This window comes from Vigna radiata, chromosome 9 (assembly GCF_000741045.1).
Source record: "Vigna radiata var. radiata cultivar VC1973A chromosome 9, Vradiata_ver6, whole genome shotgun sequence".
NCBI lineage: Eukaryota > Viridiplantae > Streptophyta > Magnoliopsida > Fabales > Fabaceae > Vigna > Vigna radiata.
This window is the reverse complement of record NC_028359.1, coordinates 17,974,507-17,992,137: the sequence shown is the minus strand read 5'-3', so window position 1 is coordinate 17,992,137 and position 17,631 is coordinate 17,974,507. Positions and strand designations below refer to the sequence as shown.

General features: G+C 33.8%; 3 protein-coding genes and 1 pseudogene across 5 annotated transcripts in view; 3 read left to right on the top strand and 1 right to left on the bottom strand.

Moving 5' to 3' along the window:
- The first annotated feature begins 567 nt into the window (after positions 1–567).
- Positions 568–3,509, top strand: LOC106773716 (uncharacterized protein ycf20). 3 transcript variants are annotated; one of them, XM_014660459.2, is made up of 4 exons: positions 568–720; positions 986–1,057; positions 1,421–1,614; positions 2,281–3,509. In XM_014660459.2, the coding sequence occupies exons 3-4, from the start codon at positions 1,436–1,438 to the stop codon at positions 2,681–2,683; spliced, it is 582 nt and encodes a 193-aa protein (XP_014515945.1). In that variant the 5' UTR covers positions 568–720; positions 986–1,057; positions 1,421–1,435; the 3' UTR covers positions 2,684–3,509. The 3 variants fall into 3 exon arrangements, with proteins under 3 accessions (XP_014515945.1, XP_022642046.1, XP_022642045.1); XM_022786325.1 differs by having other exon boundaries at positions 986–1,581; XM_022786324.1 differs by lacking the exon at positions 568–720 and having other exon boundaries at positions 935–1,057.
- A 1,325-nt stretch (positions 3,510–4,834) lies between these two features.
- Positions 4,835–7,857, top strand: LOC106773471 (annotated as a pseudogene).
- Positions 7,858–9,961: 2,104 nt separating this feature from the next.
- LOC106772923 lies at positions 9,962–14,609 on the bottom strand. The gene is made up of 4 exons (XM_014659562.2): positions 13,723–14,609; positions 12,434–13,283; positions 11,667–11,856; positions 9,962–10,490 (listed from the first exon to the last, which is right to left on the bottom strand). The coding sequence occupies exons 1-4, from the start codon at positions 14,502–14,504 to the stop codon at positions 10,363–10,365; spliced, it is 1,950 nt and encodes a 649-aa protein (XP_014515048.1). The 5' UTR covers positions 14,505–14,609; the 3' UTR covers positions 9,962–10,362.
- Positions 14,610–17,045: 2,436 nt separating this feature from the next.
- LOC111242494 (acidic leucine-rich nuclear phosphoprotein 32-related protein-like) overlaps positions 17,046–17,631 on the top strand; it is a 1,292-nt gene continuing 706 nt past the window's right edge. Inside the window, exon 1 of the mRNA XM_022785934.1 lies at positions 17,046–17,628. Within this exon, the coding sequence (XP_022641655.1) occupies positions 17,046–17,628 (583 nt within the window). The remainder of the gene's footprint in view (positions 17,629–17,631) is intronic.

Here is a 17,631-nt window from a genome sequence, read left to right as displayed (position 1 = left end):
AAAGAAAACTATTGCTATAATGGTTAATTAAAGATCGAATACCAAAAAAAGATATTAGAAAAACAAATGGTTATAATAGTGATGATCATTCTCCTAATTATAAAAATAAATATAAATAATTTCTACAATTTTTTTATAGATAATTTTTATTTTTATAAACATTTTTTTTATCATAGATAATTATTTTAATTTAAAAATAATTAATTTAAAAGAAAAAGTCAAATAAAAATAGTAAATTTAAAAAAATATTTAAAAAGTAAAATTTATAAAATAATTATTTTAATTTAAAAAAGATAACTTATTAATTAATATATATATATATATATATATATATATATATATATATATATATATATATATATATATATATAATATTACATAATCTTGGTTTTGAACATTTTAAACTGTTTGTTAAAACTTTCTTTAACTGTTAAAGAAAAAAAATGGCATAAAATAAATTTTAAAAAATAATAATTTACACCTGAATAATAAAACAAAAATCACTTTTATCAGCATAAGAAATTTGGTAAATAGAAAAATGAAAAAAATTTGTGAAAAGGGGTGATAAATAACAAGGATTCACACAGCTTTCTGGGAGTGCAACTGCAACTGCAACTGCTATACATTGTACTATGAAATGATAAGAGGTTCAATTTGAAAGAACCTCGTGCCCTAATTTTACACTGAATTTGCACTTTGGTCTTACAACCAAGATACAAAGTAAGATTCTAACTTCACTTTTTAGCCTTAATTGTTCATTACTCAAACACCCATTTTGTTCTTTCTTTTCAATCATTTCGGTTCCATTTCAAAATTGGTTTTTTTTTTTCATATATAAATATATATATATATATATATATATATATATATATATATATATTGATCTTCTTTGTCAATTAACGAAACCCAGATTAGGATGTGTTTCTTGTTATTTATTTTTTTTGCTGACGGGTACTCATTGTTAACCTCTGACTCTAACAAGCAGTTGAATCGAGTCAGATTACTGTGGAATACAAAGATGATGAAAGAAAATAGCCAGTTTGAAGAATGAAAGATGGTAGCTATTGAATTCTGTTATGTTTTAGCAAAGATTTGAATTAGACTATTTGTATTGCATATTTCTTTATATTAAATTTTCGGCTGCGAGCACTTTGCTAATGTGAAGGAACTCTGATGTGGATTTTTTGAATGCACTTATCTTCTGAAGAATCTTTGTATTTTATTTAAGTTCTTTGTGTCTATCTTTCTTTTGATGTAATGTCAAGTGAATTACTTGCACGAGAGAACGGTAATTTCCATTTACCTATGGTTCCATTTATCTTTGTATCCCAAATAATTTGAGTTGGGATGTTTCAGTTGTGATTATTACATTTGTTATCATTCTCTGCATATGCTGGTAATGTATGTTTATCATCTCCAGGACTGAAGACTCTTCATGTTGTTTGCAACTAGAATGATGTCTTCCGGTTGTGTGACAAGTGCCAAATTTAAATCTCTTGATTATAACTGTTCAAGAGTTGATCTTGATGCATTCTTTTACAAGACCACGATTGGCCAGAAGCAATGCTCTCCATGCTTTAGGTTTGCTCAACCTTGTTTAATTGTTAATTTCAAGTAAGTCCTCAGTAGCAGTTTTTGTTTATGATTTTTTATCCTGCATAGAATCTAGGACAGCTTTTGATACCTGATACATAATTTAGAGATTCTGTACCAAATAAATGCTGGCATGAAGCACGGAAGCGTAGTTCTATTTAAGAGAGAACGCTATTGTAAACCTGTCTTTGTTGCTAGACAGTTCCTTCACATCAACTTTATTGGGTTACGCATTTTGCTATTTTTTGGTTAGGTGGGATTAAGTGTCTAAAGTGATAAGGAGTTTTTGGGGTCTACAAAAGATCATAAGAAGAAAGTGTCTAAAGTGATAAGGAGTTTTCTCGTTCTATAACAGATGATGAGAAGTGTTCTTCCTTTAGTCTAACATGGTGAAATGTGTTCAACTGTTAATGAAGCGTGTATCATTTCAAAAGTCTGGTAAATTTAATTTGGTGTAGACCTTATTTTGTAATATTGACATTCTTATGAAGACTGTATTCTAAAAGGTAGGCATATAATTAAAATAACTGATATTTTGTAGCTAATTTAGGATATTAATATAAACTTGTACTTGCAACCGTTGTGTTTGAAACACTTAATAGGTGAATATCAATCAAAAATTGGTTATATGAGGAGAACCATTATTGTTGATCTTTTTCTTAGGATATTAAGTCTTTATGTCTTCAGGAGGCTGACTTGGTCAGTAAGAAACAGCTTAAATGACAGCAGTTTTAGTTCTTCCACTTCAAATGGCAGTAATGGAAGGACCCGCATAATTAGAGTGATTCAAGAGTTTCAGAGTAAGTTAGGTTCTAAAATTCAGGAGGTAAAGAAAAATCTTCCCATGAAGCTGCTTTTCTTCTTGGTTGGATTTTATTGTGCAACTGCCTTTGCCACTGTTATTGGACAAACTGGTGACTGGGATATTCTATCTGCTGCCTTGGCTGTGGCTGTTGTGGAAGTCATTGGGGCTCTCATGTATAGGGCTTCTCTTCCTTTAGTTAGCATGAATAGAGGCCTTATTTCCTTGTTTAATTATTGGAAGGCTGGCCTTACACTGGGACTTTTCTTAGATTCCTTTAAATATTGATTTGATCGCATTGCTGGATGAGCAACCCCTTCTATGTGAATTGAAATTTCCCACTTTTCTTATGATGCTTGGCATTTATAATGCACATGACTCATTGCCATTGCAGTAATATGTCCCCACTATTTTTGATAAATACTGAAGTTACACAAAACTCGATGAAAGATGGATCTTGTTCAACTTCTACGGTTAAAATCCCTGAAGTTCAGGGCACATATCCAGAAGATAAGACATTCAAGCTATGAGATGAATCATGCATATTAATGACGAACATAGCAATGGTTGAGTTTTGACTGGAGCACATTAAAGGGCATTGAAACATTCAACAACTTCACATTTTCAATTAACTCTACATCGGCTTTGGTTCAACCAACTCCTGGAACATCATTTCACTCCTTCTGTCCCTTATTTCAATCTTTCATCCTATAATCCGTGTTGGCATCAGTTCCTTGATAGTAGTGGGATTGCTGGTATTCATTTTGCAGGGGCATTCATACAAATTGGAACTTGTGAGATGTGGTATACAATGATGTGGAACTTTGGATCTTTTTGCAAGAAATACAGCACTGTTTTACATGTCCAACACGGAATATGTGTCTTTTCCATACAGAGGAAACTTGATTGCCTCGTGAATGGTGATACAAAAATTGAGTTTGGTACAAATAATGCAAACTGTCTCACATATAGTTTTTTTAATGTGATTGTGGATCATCATTTCTACATGAACTACAAAATACTTGAACATTGCACCATGTTGATGTCTACCAAGCTCCACCATGAACTGCAAACAGTGCCATTTGTTGAATTGATTTGTTTTTCTTTACTAGTATGTACAATTTTATCCATTTGTTGAAAATTTATCCATCTATGTACAATTTTAGTTCTCTAGAAGAAAAGTTATCCCTCATGTCTGTATACATTTTGGATATACAGTTACCTCTTGAAATCATTGCACAGTACAAATTGATGTAGATATATCTCTTTGATGAATGTATGTACTAGAAATTTTATTGGGATTAATTTATGTGCATCACTTTGATGAATATATAACTTTGGTGAATGTGTATGTCAGTTTTTAACTCAGCTTGATGACCAGATCACATTCACTTTTTCAAGAAGAATGCTGGTCAATTTTCCAAGGGATGACAACTTTACCTTCCACATTTCAAGCAAATTCAACTTGAATCTGAGTAACTATTTCCCTAATTGCGTCCTTCCCCTTTATGATTCCCCTGACACCAAATTATTTGAAATATAAAACTAGTACGGTTGGATGTTAAGCAATCAGCACTAACAATATTTTACTATTTGTGCCAATTTAATAGTGCTACACTAACTGTGCATTTGGATTATCATCTGTAGAATAGAATTTAAACTAAATTCATTTTATAAAAACTGTGGCTAAAATTAATTATAATCTATGTTAGGATTCATTTGAAATTACTTATGATCATATTGGAATAGTAATTTTATAGAATTGGTTTGAAGTAAATATAAGTTTAAAACCTGTTTAATATCCATATATCTTGTTATATAGATGATATTTTGCATTGTAATCCATTAGTTATTATTGATATTAACGTACACTATGTAGCTTTTAAAAAATAAAATTCATAGCCTAGATTGGTTGACCATGGGCATGGCAAAGGCATATCATAAATTAAATTCTTGTACAGAATGGGGACAAATACAGTTTCATGCACCATTTTACCCCATCCTGATAACCGAAGACCATATGTTGTATACATCTAAGTTAAAAATACTGTCTTGCTTAATTCTTTCTCTTTTGTGTTTCTCACCTATGCTTATGCAAGTTTGTGAAGGGGTTTGTATGGAATAAATTTAAATATTAATTGGAACATCTATACTAACTTTCATTTTGCATTAATAACTATGGCAACGTATTTATCATTTTTTTTTTCTACATCCAGTTAAAAATAAAATTTAGCTTAAATTTTAATCGACTTAAAAACTACAATTTTTTTTTCAACTCAATTTAATGGTTTCACTGACATGAAAATATACAAAATGTTAACAACATAATGTCAATATATCATGCTAATATGAAATCAAGTTTGACTAATGCTATACATATATTCAAGCTGAGATCACTTGGTGCAGAAGAAACACAACATTATATTTTCAAGAGGGGAAGAGAAGAAGAATTAAGAATTATGTTTGGGACCTTGATGCAGTTTCTATCTAATAATAGTACCATACCCTAAATTCAAATTTAAAATCAAAGTTCAATCCTATGCTACACGAGAAATGGTTGCATAAAAGAGAGTGTATATAAACTAAAACTTTAATAGATGTCAACATAATGGAACGTCGAAAAAAGATACCAAATTATTATTACCACTCCAAGCGAGTATGCATAAATTCTCCCCTTTGAAACATTATCAAAAAGAAAAATATAACGGTAATTATACCAAACTGCACGTGCACGTCGATTTGGAATTCGATCTCCTCGTTGTCAGCGAGATTATTGTAAGACACCGGCTGCTATGATGAAACTTAAGCATGGGATTAGAGCGATAGGTGAAGCGGGAAATCATGTTAATAGCCATAATCGGCAGATTATTCGTCTTGGGAAACTGGGAAAAGTTGAAGACGCTATCAGAATATTCTCTAACATGACCCACAAAAATCTTGTAACATACAATTCCATGGTATCCCTTTTAGCCAAAAATGCTAGAATCAGTGATGCTAGACGATTGTTTGACAAAATGTCTCTAAAAAACATTGTTTCTTGGAACTCCATGATTGCTGGATATCTTCACAACAACATGTTTGAAGAAGCCACTGAGCTGTTTGATGCAATGCCTGAGAGAGACAATTTTTCGTGGGCTTTGATGATATAACTTGCTATACACGGAAAGGGGATCTTGATAAGGCTAGAGAATTGCTTGAGCTGGTTCCTGATAAGTTGAACACTTCATGTTGGAATGCAATGATAGCTGGTTATGCAAAGAAGGGCAAGTTCAGTGATGCTGAGAAAGTGTTTGACCAGATGCCGACAAAGGATTTGGTTTCTTATAACTCAATGTTGGCTGGGTATACACAAAATGGGAAAATGCTTTTAGCATTACAATTTTTTGAGAAGATGGCCAAGAGGAATGTGGTCTCGTGGAATTTGATGGTGGTTGGATATGTTAACAGTGGTGACCTTAGTTCTGCTTGGCAATTGTTTGAAAATATTCCAAATCCTGATGTTGTCTCATGGAATACAATGCTGTGTGGGTTTGCACGATACGGAAAGATTATAAAAGCTAGAAGACTTTTTGACAAGATTCCCAAAAAGAATGTGGTTTCTTGGAATGCAATGATTTCAGCCTATGTCCAGGAGTTACAAATTGATGAGGCTGTTAAGCTGTTCAAGAAAATGCAGCACAAAGATAAATTCTCATGGACTACAATAATTAATGGGTACATTCGAGTTGGTAAGCTTGATAAAGCACGTGATGTTTACAATCAGATGCCTTACAAAGACATTGCAGCGAAAACGGCATTGATGTCTGGATTGATACAAGATGGAAGGATTGACGAGGCTAATAAAATGTTTAGTCAAATTCATGCACGTGATGCTATTTGTTGGAACAACATGATTGCAGGCTATTCCCAGAGTGGAAGAATGGATGAAGCTCTCAATTTATTTAGACAAATGCCGATTAAGAATGTTGTTTCATGGAGTACTATGATTTTTGGATATGCGCAGGCAGGACAAATGGATAGAGCAACAGAGATCTTCCAGGCCATGAGGGAAAAAAATATAGTTTCGTGGAATTCTCTTATTGCTGGTTTCCTACAAAATAATCTATACTCCGATGCTCTTAAGAGTTTGGTTATGATGAAGCAGGAGGGAAAGAAACCCGATCAATCAACTTTAGCAAGTGGCTTAAGTGCATGTGCTAATCTTGCTGCTTTGCAGATAGGCAAGCAACTTCACGATTACATTCTGAAGAGCGATTATGTGAATTATTTATCTGTGAACAATGCCCTGATCACTATGTACGCAAAATGTGGAAGGGTACAAAATGCTGAACAAGTGTTCAGAGACATTGAATGTATTAATCTTATATCTTGGAATTCCTTAATTTCGGGTTATGCTTTGAATGGATACGCAAATAAGGCATTTGAAGCCTTTGGCCAGATGTTATCACAGAAAGTGGTTCCTGACAAGGTTACTTTTATTGGAATGTTGTCATCATGTAGTCATGTTGGTTTAACGACCGAGGGTTTGAATATTTTTAAATGTATGATTGAAGATTTTGCTATTGAACCCTTGGCAAAACACTACAGCTGCCTTGTTGACATGTTTGGCCGTGCGGGTAGGCTAGAGGAAGCCTTCAAAATTGTGAGGGAGATGAAGGTGAAGGCAAATGCTGAATTATGGGGTTCATTGCTTAGGGCTTGTCGTGTACACAAAAACCTGGAACTTGGCATATTTGCTGCCCAGAGACGGTTGGAATTCGAGCCTGATAATGCCTCCAATTACATTACCCTATCAAACATTCTTGCTGAGGCTGGTAGATGGAAAGAGGTCGAAAGACTAAGGATGCTGACGAGGGACAAAATAGCTGCAAAGCCACCTGGTTGCAGTTGGATTGAAGTTCAAAACCAGATACAACATTTTTTGTCAAATGATCGGGCAAATCTGAGACATGAAAATATTCAGATTATAGTGAATACTCTAACTGCACACATGATGGAAAATCCCTTGACCATGGTCAAGTACTTTCAAGAGAGTGAAAGTCATCTTTGAAGATAGTGTCAACTTTACCTTGTGGACTGCCATTGGAGTCATCATGAATCATGGATTGAAAGTAGTGTAGGAATTTAGGCCATTGTATTAGGCTATGTCGTGTAGGTTTGTTTAAGGCTTGTATTAAGGCCTAAGTAGCATAGGATTTTCCTTAAAGTTAGACATCCAAACCAAGTGGAAAGTATGTATCATGTGTCATGCTTCTATTGGAGAGGGATTTACCTTTTAAAAGGTAGCAGCGATCAGATCTGCCCAACACTTTATTTATATTGAAAACCAATACTTCATTCGATCATCATATGCATGGCCATAAAGATGAAGGTTTGGCTTAAGTTCTTGGCTTTTAAAAGCAGGATAATTTTCTGTATTTTATGAGTTGGTTTACTCTGTCTGCAGACAAAGGACATCCTGCAAAATTTGATTCATTGATCTTGTTGGGAAAAGGAAACCAAAGTTGAAAGCATAAACGTTGAAATCTATATTTCTTTCAGAAGTTGATATAAATAGAGGAAAGAATTGTTGGTTTGATGTGACTTAGGTTCAAACATGAATAAATAATGACAATAATGTCATTATCTTATTTTAATTTAGTCAGGAAGAACTCTCTTCCATCTTCTTCTCTCTTTGTTTTGAGAAAACTTGTTTATTATTTTTCTTAATAATTACTGGTATTATTTATTTTGCTTTAGTAACTATTTGATTTGTTTCTACTCGTGTCCATAGGAGATACTTTCAAAATCCTTGGTTTGTACTTCTTTTGTCCGCAAAAGAAAAAGAAGAGAAAAGTTGAAGACAGTTAGATGTCTCATTTGTCTTCTGCTGTCAGGGGTTGAAAATCTCATCCCAATGTTGTTTGCACTGAAAATTACTAGTAAAATCAGAGCTGAGGAAAGATTTGCTGTCTATGTTGTTTCACCAATGTGGCCAGGAGGCGATCCTAAAACTGGGGCTATGCAAGAAATCCTCTTTTGGCAGGTATCAGAGTGTGTGTATTCTTTTGAATTTTTTTTTCAGATGGTGGAAATATACAATTAATGAATGTTAAGGATTCTGGTTCTCTAAGTAGATTACAGTGTATTGTTGGTGAGAGAATTAAGGGAGTGAGTTCTCACAGATTCTGATTGGAACCAGAATAGGAATGACAAAACAAGAGTAATATTAATAATTTATTAGAAATATATCAGAGGTTTAAACCTTTGTCAAATGAAAGGAAGAGACATTTTATTAGATAATATCTTTTTTCCTTGTCAGTACTCCAATAGTAGATGATATTTTTACACTAACAGTTTGTTCTTTAGCCTTATCAGATTAAGTTGCTTAACACTGATTCCAAATTGATTTATAATCATTGAGACACAGATAAATAATGAATGATATATTTAGCATAAGAAAAGTCATGGTCTATTATTGATTTATTAATGAGTAAATATCGTAGAAGATTGAAACACTGATTATTATATTTCTGAATAATGTTTTTGAAGCGAGTGAATAGGAATATTTTTTTATTACTCAATATAAGTTTATATCAAGAAGTTTAAAATGTCAGTGCCACACGTTCTCAGTTTAGAACTTTGTTAAATTTGAGATGATGTATTATTGATTGTGGAGTAATTTTTGATCAATCACATATTGACACGTAATCAATGTTCAAATGTTGTCAAAAAAATGTTCTCTAAATATCATTATCCTATTTTTTATTAGTATCGAAAAAAGAAGATTATGATGATTGTAGGTAAAAGATTTTTTTATCTATATTGATAGTGGTATTTTCCAGATTAAATTATTGATATTTATCGTTCGTTTAGGTAATTATTATTTATTGTTTAACATTAACTAAAGTTTTCTCAATTAATATTTGCTAAAGTGTATTTTTGGTAGACATCAATTAGAATTTTTAAAAGAAGTTTGTTGTGATTATTTTTAGTCACTATAAAAAAAAATCGATGTCGCAATATTATTTGTTAATGTTGGTAAAGATGATTTTAATATCCATCAATTGACCAACTCTAATAAAATTGATTTTGTGAATGCCATTCAAACAAATTGTCACTTTACATAAAGTAAAAAATTTGACAAAAGAAACCTTAAACTAAATACTTTTAAAAACTAACTCTAGACAATATTAACTAAACATAACATCAACTGAAAATAACTTCATCAATATTAATGAATCGAGGAAAAAATACGGAAAATAAAAAATGTTTTTTCCTGTACATATTATTCCATCCTATTTGAATCCCTTAAAGATTAAAACATTTTTATGATGTCTAAAACCTCACTTTATCAATTACAAACACACATATCTAAACGTGTAAAGTAGTATTTTGTAATGATAGCATTGCACTAAAATTATTAATAGTATTAATTATTAATTATAATTGGACAAAATAATAAATTTAACAAACTTAAACAAAGAACTAAATTATGTTTAAAAGAATAAAAAACCAGAGTTCAAAAATAGAAAAAGAAACTAATATATAGAAGATGACAGAAAAATTATAAAAGAAGAATTATACTGAATAAAAAATTTATGGTACAAACAAAGACAATGTAGCTTATATAGAAGAGAGATTTATCACTGGCTTGTTCAACCAATATACCAATCTCTAAAGTTAACTACACCACAAAATTATATATGATTTATTCATCATTTTAGTACAATTCCTAACTTGGACTTATTGCTGTGATGATTATTTTGCATTTACAAAGGTAGTTTGTTACCAAGGTCAAAATTTTATCGTATGTGTAGTAGTTAATGCAGACAAGATTTCAGCTGTAAGGGATTCACATATATAGAATTTTATAAAACTTTATACCAAGTGTGGTTTTAACAGGATTCATTCAACATGCCTTCCGTATTCTGTATATAAGTTATCCTGTGAGCATTGAATGATAATTTGAATTCATTGGTGCAGCTTTAAGCATCAACATCAGGGCCTGGATATGCTGGTAAACTCATTATGCGCTTGTCTAAGACAGGACCTCCAACAGTAAAATGATAGAGGCTCTGGAATGTTGAGTCTTTTAAGCCAAGGAGCTGATGAACTGCAAAAGGTCACAAGATTTTCAACAACTGTATGAATTCCAAAATGCAAGAAGTACAGTACAAGTAAGCTTTTCACAATTTAGGTGTGTTGAAGTATATAGACTTCAATTGTATTAGTACAGAACGTTTCTCCTGTTGTTGTCCCATGATTAAGCATACAAGTGTCACACAGAATAACATAAAAACTTAAGCTAATCCATCCTTAGCATTATTTTCAGATCTTTCCTTCTCCTCTATAGCCAATTTTGTGAGCCAAAACAAGTGCTTAACTCACCTGCAGATAGTTGCTACAACTAAATACTTGTTAAAGATTATGTCTCCACAATTCAGTTGCTGGAAAAGGTAGGAAATCAGGATCCTAGATTCTGGTTCTCCATCTAAAAGTACAATCACTGCTAGATTTTTCAACCATAGTGAACAGTTGATCACAAATTTGGAGCAAACTGAGCACATTCGACTTATGTGCTCCAGTTTGAGGGGAAGCCTTATAATTATAAAATACGGAACAGATCATATATAATTAGGAATATCTAGATTATATGTATAACTAGGAACATTTTTATTTATTCTCATATCATACCTTTCTATTTATTGTATTGGTTTCATTTCCCCCAATGTAAATAAAACATGTGTCTCAGGAATATTCGGTTTGAGCATAATATCTCTCACTTTTCTATAATTTAACAAGGAAATCTGCAAGCCGGCACCTATAGATATTGAACTACTTACTATAAGATAAAGGTCCAAAGTTCCCATCGTCACCATAAATTGTGAATAACAGTATAAACGTTATCATCACATCAAACATGATTTTACTTCAATGAATATCTTTAGGGACCTTGGTGCAGTTTCTATTTTATTGTAGTACCATATACTAAATTCAAATTTAAAATCCAAGTTCAACCAAATGTTAAATGAGAAATGGCTGCATAAAAGAGACAATTTAGAAACTAAAACTTTAATACATGTTAGCATAATGCAACATTGAAGAAAGATGTCAAATTATCAACACTCACTTGATGTGAAAAGTTCAATTAATGCTTAAGTATTGAATACTTTCCAATATATAAAAGTGCAATTGATGTGAATGCTTTTCACAAGGACTCAAAAAATAAATAAAAAATAACTGCCACCAGACCAAAGTTCTCAAAGCAGTGGTGAACAAAGAATCATACCAGGGTCATCAAAGAAGCAACCAATTCCAGTTGCTGAGATTCCAATAGCATGTGCTTCAAGGTACAGCACCTGTCCAAGGACTCCAGTTTCCCAAAATAATCGTGGATACATCCAGACATTCTTTTCACGCAAAGTAGGTTCCATACGGGCCAACATACCAAGGCTGAAGCAACCATCACTTGCAATGTCCTGCAAGAACGTGATACACTTGTAAAACAGGATATACAATATTCATGGAGTATCAGTTCAGATTCTAATTGTACATTAGAATTATCAATATATAGAATCAATAAAAAGCTAAACCATTTCTGTACCTCAACCAGTAGATCTTAAGATAATAAAGCACGGAAATAAGTCAAAGCTTTGATACCCAGATATACAAATCCCATACTATGATTCTATCAGGAATAAACAACAGTCTGTTCACTTATTCAGTAGAGACAAAACTACCAGACAGTATGTGAGAATTGTGAAGCGGATGGATATATTATTACTTTATACAAACCAAATAAACTGTGTTTAAATGATAATTCCTGCTTCAAAGCAAAATCCAAATTTAACACAGTTATCTATTAAAAACAGTAGCACAAACCCTGACTTTCATCCTAATAGAGACATCTCTCATCTCCTCAATGACTGTGTTTCGTTTCACAATCTAACTAGAAAACTATTTGATCATGTACAGCATAATTCACAGACTTTAAGAAACTCCATGAAGCAATGCAAAATTCAAAAGACATGTAGGTAATCACCAATTGCCACATACCTGGTGGCACGAAAGCTGCTTTGCAAGCTGACGGCAATCAGATCTGAGCAGTTCATACAGTGGAAGCTCATCCGGGCAGCCCTCTGGTTTGGTCCACAAAAAGTCAGGTAGCATAGCTTTCTTCAATTCATCAAAATGATTTTTATTCCTCACCAAGAAATACAATCCTTGAGGCAATCCTACCACTCTATGAACAAATAAAGCAGCATGCACCTCAGCATCCCATGGAAGAGCTCGAAATGGCAAAGCCAGCTGCCTTCCTTGCCTCCCTCCACCCACGCAACCTGAAGGAAGACAATGCAACAGAGTTTGATAAAACGCATCTCTCTCAATTTTAGTTACTCCATCCATATCAACAGCACTCCTTCGCTTCCTAACAACTTCCCTCATAGTTAACCCCTTATAAAAACCCTCCCCACAAACACCACTCCTCTGAAACGGTTCAACCGAGAACTTATCCCCCAATGTCAAAGGCTTCTTCACAGCCTCAGCAGTCCTATAAATAACATCCCAACACACATGTTCTTTGCTAAGGTAATTAGGTTTCCCCTTCCACTCCAACTTATCAAACCCCAATATAGCTTCACTTAATTCCTTCCAATTAACATCAAATCCATCAACCCCACTCGGATAAACCAGCAACACACAATCAGGATGCTCAAACTCAAGTTCTGGAATCTTCCCTCTAACAACACGCGACGGGATTTCAAAATCAGGGAAAACATGAAGCCCCATGAGCCTCTTCAACTCCTCACACCCCAAGGTATCCAAAACCTTCACATCCCAACCAAGACTCGCAGCAGACATGGCAACTGCCCCAATGGCATGACCAACATCATGGTTACAGTACCTGAATTGAATAAACCATCAATTTCGTCCCTATTTTATTCTCTCCTAAGTGATTATTAATGTAACAAAACTACTTAGACAATTGCTGAAGTACAAAATATTCATCAGTTCAGTCCCTAAGTTAATGATTTTTTCCTTGTCTAGATAAATTTCTCCAATAGTACTTCTATAAAAAGCAAAAATAGAAAAGTGAATTAAACTTCTCCATGATTCACAAACTAAAATCATCATCAACACTGAGAGAAGCTAAATGAAGAGAGTTCCTACAGATTAACATATGCATAAACTACATCATGAAAAGAGAATTATTTTACATTAAGCGAATTAACAAAATAAAATCTTAACTAACTTCGATGACAAACTTAAATAATGTTTTAAGACTTAAATGACCCCTCAACATTTGAAAAGGGGGGATAATTTAAGCACAAAATTGGTAATACCTGAATGCGCGTTCCCCGTACTTCCAAGCCTCACGCCAGAAAACCGAGGACAACCCAACAAGGAACGAATTGGGTGGAAAAAACTTGGGGAAAAACCAAGATGGGATTTGGGCTCTGAGTTCCAAAGAATGCTCCTTTGGGGCATAATGAGCGACAAAAGCGGAATCAGAGATAGAGGATATGGGTGGGGCAACGATGTAGGCTTCAGTGGGGTGCAAATTGCCGCTACTGGGGTTAACCCTGAGGGACCAAGTGGAGAAGCCGGTGGTTTTCCAGGCGGAGAGGGCGAGGGAATCGAAGAGGAACTGTGAAATGGAGGATTGGGAAATGGTGTGGGGAGAGGGGAAAGAAAGGAAGAGAGAGTGGTAAAGCGGTGGTTGATACGGTGGTTGTGGGTGGAGAAGAGAGATGAGAGGGGCGGAGAGGTATCTACGAAACGGGTTGGGCTGGTTGGCCCAGTCGAGGCCGTGAGGCCCCCGGGCGTAATGGTTGAAGTTGTGCTTGGTTTGGTTGTGGTATTTGAGAACGTGGGAGAGGTTGTGTTGATTAAGGTTGTTTTGAGAATGTTGTTCGTGGTGTTGTTGGGGAGTGGATGATGTTGAAGGAGAAGAAGAAGAAGAAGAAGAATATGAAGATGCAGAAGAAGAAAATGAAGGCATCATGGCATGGGAATGGAATAATGGAGGGTGGAAGAATGAGAGAGTGAAAGGGGTTGAAGGAAGAAAATGGAGAAGTGGTGGTGATGGGGTGGTGATGTTTCTGAGAGGGTAAGGTGATGGCATCTTTTAAAAGGTGAGAGTGAGGAAGAAAGATTGGAATGAAGAATATGTGTGCAATGGAATTTCATTCTAGAGTATTCACTAGTTCTATACTCAGAGTTCTCAGTGTGTGTGATTTGCTTGTGGCAACTACCAGGAGAGAGGATGAAAAATTGAAATCGAATCAAATAATTTATGATGTGTTTTACAATGAACTACTTTTAATGGAAAGTTTATTTTTGTAAGAATTTAAAATGTAAAAAATGGGTTATTTTAAAATAATTTTTAAATTACAATTGAGATTTTTAATAATTTATTAAAATAAAATGATTAATTAAAATTAAAATTAATATTATAAGATTTCAATATTTATGAGAATTTTAATCTGTTATATAATTTTACTAAACTTTTTTTTTTCTCAAATCATATAAAGGGATGTTATTGATTAGAATTTTGAAAAAAACGTTTATATGCAGGGATGAGTTTGCGAGTATATAATTTGTTTGGTGATAATTTGCGACAATTTGGAAAAAACATACTTGTTATTGTATGTTTTTTATTCATTGGCGCATCATGCAATAGATATGTGAGTATATATTAAGTCAAAGATTAAAATGATATTGTCTTTAATTTGATGGTGTTAATGGGTTTTTATGTGTGGAAAGTTTTAGAATCGATTATTTTTATATGCTAATTAGGATTTTTTATTATTGTGGAAATGAAATTGTTCGATTGTTGTAGGTCAAAGATTTTTCACAGACATTGAAATTTAGTTGTCAAAACTTAGTAGTGGTTTAACAAAAAAAATTCAATGAAACTATTTTTTTATGTCCATTGATTTTCCAATAAAAATTTGTTTACTAATTTGCTTTTAATCATAGAGATTATGTCTATAAATAATGTAAGGGTCTAAAAATTTTTAAAGTCATTGGGCCTTATGTGAGACAGTCAAGTCCATAAGGTTAGGAACAACCTGACTTTAGAGAGAAATTTTTCAGAAATTAGAACTCATTTGTTAGCTTCCCTCTCTCTCTAAAAGTTGGGTTCTTTAGAAGCTCTGCCTTTTCTCTAAACCTTGCTTCATCTTCTCTCTACCCTTTCTCAAATTTCTACCATTGCTTTTCCAAATAGGAGGTGCCCCTACGTACCCGGAGTTGAGAGCTTCCAATCCATCCGATTAGTTTCGCATCTCTCAACTGATAAGGTAAATTTCCCATTCTCCGCATCCTAGTGTTTTACTCATGCAAAGGTTCTACCTTGCAAGTAGAGTTATTTTTATTTTCCTTATCCTATCAAGCCCTAAAGTCTATGCTCTACACCAAATTGGTGGCTTGTAGGTACTGTCGAAATTACTTATGTGCGGAGGTACTGTTAGGGCGTTTTCTAGGAACTGTGCTGTGAGAACCAAAAAGTAAGGGGAGCTAGTTATGTTTCTTTGAATTGTTTATATGCTCTACATATATGGTGAATTTTATTTTGGTGTGCTATTTTGGAATTGCATGTTAAGTTTTATGAATATTGGAGGATATGTGATGAATTATGAAACTGATGAAAAATGAGTATGTTTAATTTATGATGGCTTGCCTGTGTATGATTTTATTGAATTTAATGGTTATAGATTGAACTGTTATAAGTTGTTTGGAAGTGAAAAAGTTTGTGTTATTAAAAGCTTAAAACCCTCATTTGGTCCTCATATTTGTATGGCAATCTCAATTTGGTCATCATATTTTTTTTTGTCTCAATTTGGTCCTATAATTTGTAAAAATGAGGCAATTAAGCCCTCACCGTTAACTAATGAGTAACGTCGTCTTTTACTGATGACGTGGTAGACAGAGAATTGGTTGACTTATAAATGATTTAAATACGTGTATTTTAGTGTAAAAAAAAAAAAGCTTGTGACGTGGAATATGGTTTTATAATTTGGGTTTATTTATTAATCAGAAAACAATAAGTGTGGGAATTAGGGATTTAAGACAATTGGGAATTTCGTGAGTATCAGAAATCAGAGTTAGGGTTCGCATTCTCCATTTGTTCGTGGAAGTTCTAAGTGCAAGACGAAGACCATCACGTGCTCGTGGATGCAACGAATTGACCTTGGACGTCAGTGAAGGTAAGTTTCCTATGTTTTATGTCTACGAATATGTAGTGTGTTTCCTGTGGTCCCGATTATGATATGTTGTTGGTGTGTTTATGTTAGAATATGTTTCCTATGTTGTTGCTTTGTTGTTTTGTGATGGGTATCGTTTATTGTTTGTTTATGTTTTCGATTTCTGTGATATGTTTAAATGTAGTGGTCCCAAAAATTCCAGTTTGTGTGTTGATGTGTACAGTGTCGTGGTCCATGTGTGCAGTTTCGTGGTTAGAAAAATTGCACCTATGACTTCTTTAAAAGTAGTGGTCCCCTTTTGCTAGACCAGTGTTTCCTTAGTGGGGATGTTATTTTATCCCCTGTCCCTTTCATGTGTTACAGTTGCTTAGTTAGTAGTTTATCCCGCCCCCTTCATAATATATTTTTGTCCCCCAATGTACAGGTGTTAAAAGGTTCTGTTTCAAAACTAGTATATCATGGATGACTGTATTAAAGTAGTGGTCCATCATACAGGACATTTTGTTAGTGATGATAATGGTAATTTAAAATTTGATGGAGAGATAACACAATGGTCTTGTGATCCAGACCTCTTCTGCTATTGTGGAATAATAACATCAGTGAAAGAGTTAGGTCATAAAGACATTAAAGAAGTTTGGTACAGTTTAGGAGGTCAATCAGTGGTACCAGAGAGGTTAGAATTATTGACTGATGATAGGGGTGCTTTGCATATGGTTAATATTGCAATGTTAAATGGTCAAGTTCATTTGTACATTGTTCATAATAGGAATGAACCAGAAATAATTGAAATGATTGAATGGGTTGATGGTGTTGTTAATGATGAAGTTCATGTTGGAACACAAGTGGAGGGTGAGGGTGAGGTTCAAGCTGTAACAGAAATGCAGAATGGTCATGGTGAGGGTGAGTGTGAGGTTGAGAGAGAGGTTGATTGTGAGGTTGAGGGTGAGGCTGAAGTTGTAACACAATTGGCTGAGGGAGAAGTTCAAAGAGAGGTTGAGGCTGAGGTTGAGGGTGAGGTTGAAGTTGTAACACAATTGGCTGAGG